Source organism: Centroberyx gerrardi, chromosome 14, assembly GCF_048128805.1.
Source record: "Centroberyx gerrardi isolate f3 chromosome 14, fCenGer3.hap1.cur.20231027, whole genome shotgun sequence".
In the NCBI taxonomy this organism is placed as follows: Eukaryota; Metazoa; Chordata; class Actinopteri; order Beryciformes; family Berycidae; genus Centroberyx; species Centroberyx gerrardi.
The window spans coordinates 29,307,710-29,321,166 of NC_136010.1; the positions used below are offsets into that span (position 1 = coordinate 29,307,710).

Genomic DNA, 13,457 nt, shown 5'->3' on the forward strand with positions numbered 1-13,457 from the left:
CGATTGTAATCTGACGGCCCGCTTTTGTCGAGCATATGAAACCCAAGAAAACCCTCATCAGTCGCAGGCGTTGGCAAAATTAAAAGTTCCACCCACTCGCATCACTGGAATGAGTCACTCAGTGGCAAGTGGCACGCCGTTTAATTAGGGTGGAAACAAAGTCCTTGGGGGGAATACCTCGCTCCTCTCTCGCGCTCCTCTCTCGCGCTCCTCTCTCGCGCTCCTCTCTCGCGCTCCTCTCTCGCGCTCCTCTCTCGCGCTCCTCTCTCGCGCTCCTCTCTCGCTGTCTCATTTGTCGAAAGGTAAATATTCAGAGGGTCCCTTTTCAGCCCCGGCGTGGAAAGCATGCTCGAGCATAGCAATGGAGAATGTGTTGTGAATGCAAAGCCACCAATTCAATTGGCCCTGCACTGCAAATGAAACACAACTTGTTTGTACGAGTAGACAGCTGTGACAGCGCGTCTTTACCCGGGGGTGTCAAGTAGTTCTTCAAACCCAGAATAACTCATGCGCTGGGGCTTCCATCAGCGCACCAACAGCCACTTTAATAAGGTGGCTTGTCAGCCATGACACACTCCAACGTACAGTACCGGTGAGTGGCCACACTGCTCTGGAGTACAGCTGGTTGACAGGTGGCGCGCTTCGGTGTAACAAGCCTCCGCCGCGCTCTAGCATTCTCGCAAACCTTGTTTCCGTGTCTGTCTCCACCTCCAGCTCTGAAGGACCCGTGCACCGAGGTCGCCTGCACCTATGGCAGCACCTGTGTCCAGTCGTCGGACGGCCTGTCGGCGAAGTGCATGTGTCCGCTGGGCTGCGAGGGCAAGCCCCAGCAGACGGTGTGCGGCAGCGACGGGAAGGACTACCGCAACGAGTGCGAGCTCCACCAGCAGGCCTGCAAGAACCAGAAGAACGTGCGGGTGCAGCACCAAGGGCCCTGCGGTGAGTTCCCTTCTCTTCCCTTGGCCTTGTTTTCACTTTGCTTCTTCTCTCCTCATCCCCCTCCCCTCACTTCTCACATCCCTCTTGCTCTCTTTCCACTTCCTCTCCCCTCTTCTCGTCTCCTTTCTCTACTTTTGTCCCCTCCTCTTCTCTCCTCCTTGCTTTGCCTTTGAGATCTCCTCGTTCCTTTGTTGTCATCTGCCCCCCTCTTTACCTTTCTTCGCCATCCCTTCTCATCACTTTTCACCCACCTTGTCCTCTCCTCTCCTCTGTTTTATTCTCCTCACTTGTTTCACTACCTCTCCTCCTCTCCTCGGTGCTCCTCTGTTCTGTCTGTCCTCTTTACTTTTCCTCCCGCTGGCTTTTGTTGTTTCTGCTGTTTCTACCCCACTTACTTACCGCACGCCTCTCTTAATTCTCATTTTTCATTCAGGCTGCCTCGCTCCGCGCAAGTACTCCTGCGGTGCGAATTGTTGTTTTTTAAAGCAGACCTTCAGAGCTGTTGTTTTTCGTCGGGGCCCCGCTTTTTTTTTGTTTGTTTGTTCTTGTTTTCATCAGGCGATGGTTGTTTTCTCCCAAGGCGCTCGACTTTGAGGTATTTTCTCACAGCAAGCCAGATGGAGAGAAGGAACAGGAGAGGCAGACTCTGTCCCTCGGCAATGAGGGGCCTACGGGAGACAAAGGAGGGCAGGAGGGGTGAGGAGAGATGGATGTTCAGGTCCCCCGGCAGGAGGCTGGTCGTATAAATCCAACCTGAGCCGGTCAAAGCGACCTGAGTTGCCCTAACCCCCTAGGGAGGACCAAGGCTCGGGGGACAAGACGGCCCCGACGGCCCTCTAAATCTTCCCAGAGCCATTTTGTCCAGAGCCTTGGCTGTTTCGAGCGGCTGGCCCTCGCCAGACAAACGCAGCTGATTTATCCACACTTCTAGTGTTGCGGCAGCCTAAGCGCTCTCTTTCTAATTACCCCTCCCATGCTCGGCCATAAGAAAGCACGGATCCTGGAAGCCGTTCTTCTCTGTTAATGGGAGGTAATGGTCTTTCCCACAAATAATGGTCTGGCTGGTGGGAGAGGCACTGCGTTATGCGGAGACGCTGCATGCATTACGATAAACCCCCTGTTTGGTTGCGGTCCCCTCGCTCGCCTCCTCCGCAAGCCGCTGCATTGTGCCAATATAAAACAATCCCCGGCCTGGCCGGAGCCGGCCATGGTCGCCCCGCCTTCCCGCCCTCCGCAGCCAAACCGCTCTGTCCCTTTTTATGTTCCCGCATTGTCACTCTTTGTATCCTCGCCAGGGGCCTTGGAAACCATTTCCCCGTTTTCTCTCTTTCTCCTTCTCTCTCCCTCTCTCTCTCTCTCCCTTTCTTTCTTTTCCCGACGATTGGGTGTTTCATCCTTGGTGTGTTTTGAATGACTCACCGGCAGCTTGGCAGTGATTTAATATGTCACGGTGCTACATAAACCCTTTGTCTTCCCTCATGCCGAAAGTATGGCGAGCAGGATAAAGCCTGGGCTCCTGTTTCAAGAAGTAACAACCCCCCCCCCCCCCCAATCCCGCCCCATCACACACATCCGCAAACCAATTCCATTATGATCACGACTGATATGGCCAAGTGTGCCAGACGGAAGCTCCCCTGGAAGGAGGGAGGAGCCAGCGACCGTATCAAACAGACCCCTCTCTTCATCCATTCCCTTGTCTCGTCCTCACATCCGAGGTCCCACTCTCAGCTACTGGGCTGCTGATAATATCTGCGGTGGGACAGTGCTGATTGAGGACCATGTCTCCTCTTCTCCTATGCTCTCTTAGTCTTCTCTTTTCTTGAGAGCTCTCTTCTCTACTCTGCTCTTTCCCCTCTCTTCCCCTTTTCTCTCTCGTCTCTGCTCATCCCTCTCTCTGTCTCAGTTCACTTCAGTAACTGTACTTTATTGGCATGGCTGTTTACAAAAACTTTGCCAAAAAAGGGAAAAACGGTTTATTCACTCAAATTATATCAAAATGATTATTTGGCTTGAAAACATACATACATATTCTGCAAATCAAAACCTCCAAAGCTATGTTTAAAAAGGAGGTGAGAACATTACTTTCGAACAAATTGAGAAGTGGCCAGTATTAACAGAATTTAGCTAGTGCCATGCATGTCCTATTGTCTTTTCATTGTGGTTTTTTTTCTGTTGTATGTCAAGTTAGTGTTTTCCATCAAGCACCACAATGGAAATAAGTGTTTTAAGTAACACTTTCTTCTACTTCTACTTTATCCTCTGGGGTCAAATTTACATGAATTGTTTATTTCATGTGATTCCCCATGTCAAATCTTACACATGCTGTACTATGCGGCAGTAAATAATCACCAGCACCCATAATAAAGTGTAACAATTCCTCCCTCCCTCCCTCCCTCTCCACAGACCCATGTAAAGACAATGAGAACAGCCTGAACGTGATCTGCCGGGTGGAGGCTCTTACCCGCCAGCCCCTCGTCTTCCCCGCCGTGGAGGCCTGCCCCCCGGGCGGCGAGCCGCTGTGCGCCAGCGACGGCCAGACCTACGCCAGCGAGTGCGCCATGATGCGAACGGGCATGCAGAACGGCATCAAGCTCAGGAAGATCCACGCAGGACGATGCATGAGGCAGGGTAAGGGAGCTTTTAAGTCGAGCCTTTATGGCCATTGGCGGGTATCGAAAATTCATGCATAGGAATTTGTGAAGAGACTGGAATCAGGCTTAAAGCTACAATATGCAACTTTTTGACTTAAGGCAGAAGTATATCAGTCGGTCAAGTTCTCACCCCAACACTTGTCTGTCATCTTGATGAGCTGTCATCTAGTCTGAAGCTGAGGTAACCGGCATCCATAAAGCCTCCACAGGCGCTGAAGAAGCAGACGGAGAACGTAGCCAATCTGTAATAAAAAAGTAACGCTGATGTTCACCGTGTTTTCAAACTTAAGCTTTGCTGTTCTTTCGTTTCTTACTACTTTCATCCATATTTGTTATTGCTATGACTTCCCTGCGCTGTGGCCACTAGCCTCACCTTGATAGCCATAACCAACTCACTGCTGGCCATGCCCATACACTCTCCCACAGCAAACAGTATACACCCCGAAAAGGAGGGATTTAGGCATGAACACGCAGTGTCACAGACAGTAACAGACTGATAATGTATAATATATCCTAATTGTTTATTATTTTACTGTCAAAAAAGATGCCTATTGCAGCTATAATCTGCAATGCATTCTGTGGAGAGTTAAAACGTACTGAGATGTAACTGATTAGATATGGTTATTGATTACAGTATTAGAACATACAGTATTTATTCATTGCAAAAACCTAATAGAGAGCTGGCAAAACATCAGGCAAAACAACATTTGTTGTAGTTTGCATGCATTATTAATGCATAAGTAGAATATATGCTCAACATATTGTAACAGCTGCATCGCAACACAATGTATAGGCAATGCAATAATGCAGCGGATTCTCTCATCTGAAGCTAATGAACTGCACGCAGTGCATACAATGCATTCCATGTGATCCTAGTGAAGTTCATTAGCCTAAGAATTCCACGCCGTCTGTACAGTACGAAACAATAAGAAACGATAAGAGAAATACAGAGCGCCGAAGTTCCAAGATACAATACAGGTGAAATAGCACTGAAGTCCAACTCTACAACTGCATTCCACACCGCGGCATCCAGATAAATGACTCCGAGGTCTCGGGGTCTGTACTGTATCCATGCTAGCGGGAGCCTCCTTTGGCTTGATAAGAGCCTCTAGGGCTGTTATCTGTGCTATTAGAACAGGGGTTTAAAGCCTTAGTCAACACAGAGCTGTCAGCCTTTACTGTACATCTGATAGCCATCGGAGGAAATCCAATTTTCCCACCGCGCTGCCGGCGGGGCCGAGCGAAACCCGCGACTGTGTAGGTTTACAGCAGTGATGTGAGGAACCCCCCACCCCCGCGCCGACACCCCCGACACCGCTGAAGACAAGAATGGATCGCTGCAGGATGCCCCTTTGCACAGTCAACAATGCAGCCTGATACACACTCCTTTGATACACACTGATTCTCCTGTCTGCTCTACTTGACAGGCTGATGGAAGAGTGGAGGGTTTGAAATTGCACCGAGCCAAATCCCAGTCTTAGTAGTATTGTGTGTTTGTGTTTGTGTTTGTGTGTGTGTGCGTGTGTGCGTGCAAGAAAAAGAGTATGCGCTTGCGTGTGCGTGCAAGTGGAAGAACGCCGCCGCTGCCTTTCCCTTTTCTGCTGTGCCTTTTTCAAACGAAAGAATAATTCAATTTGAAACAGAGATCCATGAAATCGTATCCCTGAGCACATTACAAATTGGCAACTAATGAAAATGGCCATTTCAACTTGTAACCATGACATTACGCATCCTCGTAGCCCTCTCACTCCGATAAGGCAGCGATGTAATTAAGTGCGGCATGACAGGCTTTTAAAGAAAAGAGAAGAAGGAATTGAATTACTGTACAAATTTGATCCGCTGATCAGGAATGAAATGAATTCAAAGCGCGGTCCACGCCTCGAGAACAGAGGCCTGTCTCAAATTGGATTGCTTCACTTCGCTGGCAAATTCGCTATTCCGCTTTATTTCTCTTTTTTTTTATTTCCATGGTTGATTTCTTCTTCGTAGGTCAAAATAGAATGAATATAACAGTTTAGAGTGAACTTGACCCTAAATGTTATTCTTGAACCAGTTTTGCAATTTCCCCCACTGACGGTTAAAGTTACATTTGAGAACGGCAAAACTGATCTCCAGTCAGCTGTCATGAGTTGGAGCATGTATTATCAGCATTGTATTATAAAGTGTATCTTTATATGTGAATCACAGTATTACTAAATGTACCTTTATACCAAAGTTATTATTGTAATCCAAAACTAAAACAAAATGTAATTTAAAAAATAGAAAATCAACGTGAAGTTAGAAAACTAAAACTAACCTCAAAATCTATTACCTTGTTCGAAAAATAACTACATAATATATAAATAATAAACAAAATAAAAATACTCATGTATTATTTTTAGTTTTCACAATGCAGTCCCCAGTGTGGTGAGAGCAGTAATCTCTGTCATGATGGCAAATTACTCTCCCAACTTGAGGGAATTCACTTTAACATTGAAGTAAACATTCCACATTAACTGCTTTGTCCTCTAATTTGCCCTAAATGAAAGGACAAACAGAGAAAAAGCACTAATTGTGTAGAAAAACAAAACTAAAACTAGAATGCTTTGAAAAACTAAACTAATACGAACAAATACTCTCTGAAAACTAACTAAAGCATGCATGTTGTATACTGTTATCTAGGGATGCACCAATCAATCAGCCACGTTGTCTTATGAATTTCACAGCCGATATGATCAGAAACAATGTATTTAATGTATTGAACAGAAGGCATAGCTTATCATGCCTCAATTAAAATGTTTTTCATGCGCTACCGATAGCATCAAGCACACACTAATATGTAATAACTACGTTTGGATAAAACCTATGATTTATTTCCACATGGTTAGACCACCAATGTCATGCAGCCATAAGAACAATCTGTTAGATTGAAATTTGTTGTTTATGCTTGTGTGTTTTACATATTTGCCATTGTTAGTATTTCAGTCTGCAATCAGAGATCTGTTCTTTCTCTCCAGTGAAAAAATAAATTGGTAAAATTGGTTATTTGGAATCCAATAAACCCCAGTAAACTGATCAGTGCATCCCTAGTGTTATCTATTTGGGAGAGAGGTGTATTTTCCACTTTTTGTACACATTTTCTATCATCGTCTTGCCTAGGAAACACAACTGTGAAGTTTTTTTCAAGTGAAAATAATTTACAAATACTTTTAGTCATTTATTCTGTAGTGCCCCTCTTCCATCCTAAAGAGCTACAAGCTGTTTTAGGGGCGTTTCGAACAGCCAGAAAGAGCCGCTGCTCTGATTGGCTAGCAGTACTAGGCCACGCCCTCTCCCCCTGCCCAAAGTGCACGTTAATTGGTCGACTCCAGGAAAGTCAGCCATCGCAAACCAACCATGTTCTGATTGGCCCATTCACAGACAACATTTTTCCTACATACAACTTTGGCAAATAGTACAATTTTCACATTTTTTTTTACTGTGAACAAGGATCATTTGTGATTACTACAACAGATTAAAATGTAGCTAATATCACGATTGTTTTTTTGTCCTCCACGATACGTATTGCCACATTTTTGTATCGCAATATTTTGAATTCCGATATATCGTCCCATCCCTATCCAAGAGCGTAAAACCCATGAAAAACCTTACATTATCCATTTCTAAAGAAGCCTATCCCCCACCCTCCCCAGTTGTTTTTCATTTGTTTTCTCCCCGCTCCCTTCTTCCAGAGGAGTGTAACGAGGACTGCAAGTTCAACGCGGTGTGCGTGGTGGAGCGGCCGGCCGTGCGCTGCTCCTGCGACCCCATCCAGTGCGACGCCACCTACAAGCCCCTGTGCGGCAAGGACGGCCGCACCTACGCCAACGACTGCGAGCGGCGCAAGGCCGAGTGCCAGGCCAAGACCCACATCCCCATCAAGCAGCAAGGGCCCTGTGGTGAGTGGAGCTACAGGACGGGAGGGTGGGGATCGGGCGTAACGGCACCCTTGGGGCCTCTTTAAGGGCAAACGCTGCTTCCGCTCGATCCCTCCCTCCTCCTTTGTCTTTCTCTGCCTATAGTTTCCACGGTATATTCAATGCCTTTTCCCCCCCTCTGTATCTTCCAGGCTAACTGTGTGTATGTCTGTCCTCTGAACTTTACTGGTATGTGTCTCAAGGGGTTCGCGGATGCTCTCTGAAGGGGGAGGGGAAACTCAAACAGACGGGACATGTTTGCCTTTCTCTTCCCAAAAAACCGTGCCTCCGCTTCACCACTCGTTCTTCACCTCCCATCCATCGCCTCATCCCTGTCACGCTTCATCCCTCCATCTCTCACACAAATGAAACGCCACCTTCATGTTTCATTCATCCACTCTCTGTCTTCCACTCCTTTGGTAGTGCCAGTCTTCCACTTCAGTGGCTCTTGTCGTTTTTTCCCTCTGTCTTTGTCTCTTTGTCCTGTCTGTTGCTTTCTTTGTATATAAAAAGGTATTCTTTCTTGTTTCAGTGCGTCAATCAGTCAGTCTGTCTGTCTTTGTCCGTGTGGTCGTCTGCCTGACTGTTTGGCCTGAGGTGGAGAGGGGGGTCACCCGGTGGGCGACCCCATCTGGTGGACACTGAGGGGTAAAAACCTTCCAAGTGGACCCAACGGGAGTGGTCTTGTCCTGCTTTCTGTCTTTTTCCCCTCACTCTTTCCATCTCTCAGTATCTCTCTCTCTCTCTCTCTCTCCCTTCCCCTCCTCCCTCTCTGTCATTAATCTCCTACCTCCAGTTTAGTAAGTTATTGAGAAGATGCGGCCCCATGAGGTTGGAGAACCTTTCCTCTCTTCCAGCGCTCTGTGTTTTGTGTCCTGTCTAACCAAAGGTCCTCCTCTTCCTACCCTCTCCACCTCCGACCCCTTTCCTTTGCATGGTATAACGCATGTCGACTCTTGACCTCATGACTTCCCAAGCAGTCCTTCTCCATCATGGGCACTATCTCACGAAAGCCTGCAACTTCCCGATGAATGCGCAAAGCTTCGGTTTCTTACCGATTGCGAGCGTAACACCCAGACACACTTGAATAGTTGTGTGGATTTGATGATGAAATGCAAAATGGGCTTGTCAAAACTTTCATACATTCGTATAGGCCCACTTTTGCATCTTACATTAACATGCGACCCGTGTCCAGATTGTGTCTCGATATGATTTCGCCGCATGAAGTTTACAGTTGACATTAAAATACATCTCCAGGAATACACAGTGAAATCAGATTTCTATTTCCCTGCCAAAATACAGACTGCCCCAGACGTCATTTTATCTCGTAATATTTCCATTTTTAAAAAATTGGCAGTTCCCCATCCACCATTATCTTGACAACCCTTTTTGGACAAGTATGGTACTGTCCAGGCTGCCTTATGCTTGTTTGATATGGTTGTGCTTCCTGGTTGGGTCCACACATGACAGTTTATTCCCATTTACATAGTTTCTATATGTGAATTGGAAAAGCATTGCATTTAAGCTTTCCTGTTAATGTGGCCAAATGTATCTCGGACCGCTTCCGGACGTACTTTGGGTGATCATATCTGCGTGTCTCGGGCGCATTCCCACCTGGATTTGATGCATTTCTGCTGTATCCCGACACAGTCTGATCACCCGGGACGCGTGTTAACGCAGGTGGTGCTTGATGGTGCTTGTTGCGGCAGGCAGCTCAGTCAACAGATCCATACGACAGAAGTATTGCGTAACTTTGTCAGAGTCCTAGTCCACATTTCTGCCTGTTGTTGACAGAGGCCGATAAAAACAGAGAGATCTCTCCATCCTCCAGGCGTTCGGGTGGAGCGGAATACTAAGTTATCTCCAGGAGTCGATGTCGGGAGGCACCGGCGCTCATTAGCATTATATGGCCATCTGAGCTGCGCATAAATTAACCAGTCAAAACGGCAGCCCGGGCACTTATGTGTTTTGCTTTATTTCATTATTTCTGTGCAAACGGTGGCTTGCTAACACGGTCCCCCCCTCCCCTCCCCCATTTGTTTAGTTACCCCCCTAACCCCGCACATCGCAGCCGTCAGCGACTCGCAGTATGTTTCTTTAATGCATTTTTATTGACATTTGCATATTTTGCAAAACAGAGCGCCGCGAACGCCACCCCCTTCATTCGGATTTAATTAAACATCAAAAGAGGCAAGCGTAGGTGCCCACTGAGACTGTTGGTTTAGTCAGACAGATGATATGCAAGGTGTGTGTGTGTGTGAATGTGTGTGTGTGTTTGTGTGCGTGTGTGTTTGTGTACATGTTCATGTATGTGTGTCCCCATCTCTGGACACCTGTGCACAGTTTGATGTTTAATTATAGAATTATGCAGCCCTCTTCTTTCTTTCTTGCTGTCTTTCTTTCTTTCCCTCTCTCTCTCCCTCTCTCTCTCCCTCCCTCTTTCGTCCTTTAGATGTTTGTCACTCCGAGTGTGTTTGGAGGACTGAGTCCAGATTAGATAGGGGCCCTTCTCTGTGATAGCGCTGCCCGAAAGGCTTAAAGGATTCACAACCCTGACAAGCGCCCAAGGGATGCATGTAGGGTGTGTGTGTGTGTGTGTGTGTGTGTGTGTCTGAAAGACTCCCTTGACAGGGAACGATCAATAGCCCACACTGAGCGAGAGTTAGCTTGTGCCACGCGACAGGAACGTTCACACCCACCCACACACACACACACACACACACACACATACAGTGTAAGACACTCGCTTCTACTGTGCTTGTGCTATGACAGTGGCTGCCACTGTCTCACCACCTCTTCACCTACACAATGAACACTGTGTTGTGCTGGTAGACACACACACAGACGCGCGCACACAGACGCGCGCACGCACACACACACACACACACACACACACACACACATACACACACTCACACACACACACCACCTCGAGGCTTCCGAGGAACTTTAATATCTCTGAAAAGGAAGAGTTTGGAGGAATAATGATAGGCTGACACCGCTTGTCACCAGCCTCTCCCGCCTCTCTTCATTGGCTGGGAGAGTTGCGCGGGGTGGGTGGGGGTGGGGTGGGGGGTGGTAGTGGGGTGATCGATCGCCCCGCCAGTCGTCAAGCGGATGAAATTCTCCAGATCTGACACTGTCGTAAATCTCTGTCCGTGCGGGTGACAGCACCTAATGTGACTCCCATCGACCCTCCTCCGTCGCAAACGCTCGTCTCCCCGAAAGAGACGATAGCCGTCACGCAGAGGGCCCGCCAAAGCCGGCCCATAATGCCCCGACCGTTAGCCTGCCCGGTAAACACTTTGATCGATGTCGAAGTTCCCGAGTTTCGAGTTGCAGGCGGCACGTGGGTTTTAGCTGATTAACTTATTTTCAGGCCGAGCCACAGACCCTCGAATCGCACGGGAGCACGGTGGAAGATTTGCTGTAAGTGAATCAAGAGTGGAGTGCTGGGAAAGAGAGAGAATAAGACTGTACTTAGTGATGCCTTGGACGCCGAGATAAAAATAAGAGTCTCATGACCTTGGAAAAAGAAAAGATGTTTTCCGTCACCAGACAAGGAGATGAGATGACACAGCTGCTTATAGGCAGGCTGATAAGGGAGACAGACTCGATTCCTCATCAGTCCAGCGATCGCCGGTTTCCACATAGACTTCCACCGGGGGAAAAAAAAAATCCTCCAAACTGTTTTGAAATTGTTTTAAATTCTATATATTCAGTATTATAGAGTCAGATAGTGTGTAAAATTAATTACTTTTCCAATAAAAATGTTTAATTAAAATTGTCTTGGCCCTAGTTCTATGACGGGCCCGTTACTTCGTGCCCAGGGGGCGCCGTCCCACATCTCCTGTAAGTTGAGCTATTTTAGTGCAGGATGAGTCAATGGAAAGGATTGTTCTTCAAAACTCCCCAGGGTTTGTTGACATACTGGACTTCTGGTATTAGTAAAATAAGAAGTGGAGAGGATAACGAGTCCGTTTCTAAATAGGTAGTTAGGCTGTTCATGTAAAAATAGAAATAAAAGCAGCAGTGCAGCTTTACAGAGTGCAGAAGAGGATAATTCTGTAGAATCACTTCAACAAACTCCGTTTCAGAGGCAAGCTTTTGCTGACAAGCGATGAGTGAACAAATGAAAGAGTCAGTTTTTATTGGACACAAGATTGTTTTCACAGGGCTTTTGTCCTTTCATGTGTATGCAACTGAGCCTGTGCGTGCGTGCGTGCGCGTGAGTATAAAAACTTGAAATGTGTTGCCTGTCGCCTCCGGAGGTTAACGCAGAATCACTCAGCGGCAGACGCATTGTCATTGACAAAGAGCTCTGCAAAGCAGAAGAGGTGGTAAAAAAAAAAAAGACGGCAGAAGAAAATCGGTCACCTCAGGTGCCAAAACTCTCTGGCGAATATTTTATCATTTGCATGTTTATTTGATGAGCATCTCTGCCCGCACGGCGACACGCGGCTGCGGTGATTAGACTCATAAACAGTCGTAAGCTTGAGTACCTACTGAACCCAGCCCAAGACCTCCAGTGCTGTTTTTCCTAATCAAGTTAATTAGAGGAAGCGCTGTGGGAGCCGGATTGACAGCAGCCAGGGACCAGCAGTCCACTTACTGCGGCCCCCTGGCTGTCATTGTAGAGAAATTGCAGCGCAATGCGGGTCAACAGGGTGTCAGAAGTGACTTCAGGCGTTGTGGTACGCCATCGTGATCAGCCTCCCTCTCCCCCTTTCTTTTGCTCTCTTTTCCTGCTGATTTTGAGCCCTCGCTATGCGGTGCGCGCTGAACCCTTCACCACGACAGTGATTGTAGGACTTTAAAACAAGGAGCTGCCTCTCCAGCCCCCAACATGATTGCGCATGCAACAAATGCTGAGCCGTGACACCAAAGGATGCTTTTCATCTTCCCTTTCCCTTTTCATTCGATTAATCATTGAAGCGTAGCTAGGGGCTGCAAATCTTCATTACTAAACATGGAAAAAAAATTAACATTTATTTATATATTAACTTTACAATCATGATAATACAATTAATAGAATTGCTTAATATAATCGGAAATGAGAAATCCATCCTTAAATCATCAAACAATTCCACCAAAATCGTCATGTGACCTCCTGTGGTGCCCCCCCGCCCGTCCCTCAACCCCATGATGAAAACCACTTGTCTGTGATAGACAGGCAGTGGTTAGAAGTCAGCTCACCTCTAGTAGCTACATGTTACAAGAGCTGGGATCCAGCTGGGCCACACACACATACACACACTCCCGCCCCGCCCACGCTGTTTTCGCCTCTCTCCATGTTGAAGAGCAGCATGTTCTTAGTTGTAAATGCACAAAGAGGCTCCGACTCTCCTCCTGCCTGTGATAAGTGTTCAGTGGTAGACAGACACAGCCCGCGGGTATGCCTTTTGCTGTATGCTAATATAGCCTTTCCTCTGCATCTCCCCCCTTACCTCCACTAATACCACACATGAATGTTTTTAATGCTAGGGAGACACCACGGGGGAAGGGGGGGACGAAGCCCCACGGGTACGGAACCCGGAAGGCGGGACCCACCATGGATCGGGCCGCACCCTATTGGGGCATTGTGTCGTAATGGGTCTGCGGTTCGTAGGCGATTCTCTCTGCCAATTGGCTACCGTGAGCATCACCTGGATTAGGCTGATTCCCTGTCCCCGCATAATACCAGGAATGATTTGGAATTGCACACGGACCCAAGGGGGAAGAGTCCAATTAACATATGCATGAGCTCGCGGAGATGGAAGAGGCTCTCGCCAAAATAATCTCCCGGCTTTTCACCCACATGTTACGGGGGGGTTAACAGCATGCGTTTGCAGCAACGCTCCATCTCGCGGGCCTGTGCCGACCGCCCAAAAAGGAGGTTTTTTAAAGCCTTGTTGTAGTTTGACAGAAGTAATATCCCCGCCGCTTTACCTGT

The 13,457-nt window shown here is 47.5% G+C and overlaps 1 protein-coding gene across 1 annotated transcript in view; it reads left to right on the forward strand.

Annotated features, from left to right (window-relative positions):
* Positions 1-13,457, forward strand: part of agrn (agrin) — a 247,780-nt gene that overhangs the window by 162,109 nt on the left and 72,214 nt on the right. Inside the window, exons 5-7 of the mRNA XM_078288305.1 lie at positions 715-939; positions 3,343-3,575; positions 7,306-7,507. Of these exons, the coding sequence (XP_078144431.1) occupies positions 715-939; positions 3,343-3,575; positions 7,306-7,507 (660 nt within the window). The remainder of the gene's footprint in view (positions 1-714; positions 940-3,342; positions 3,576-7,305; positions 7,508-13,457) is intronic.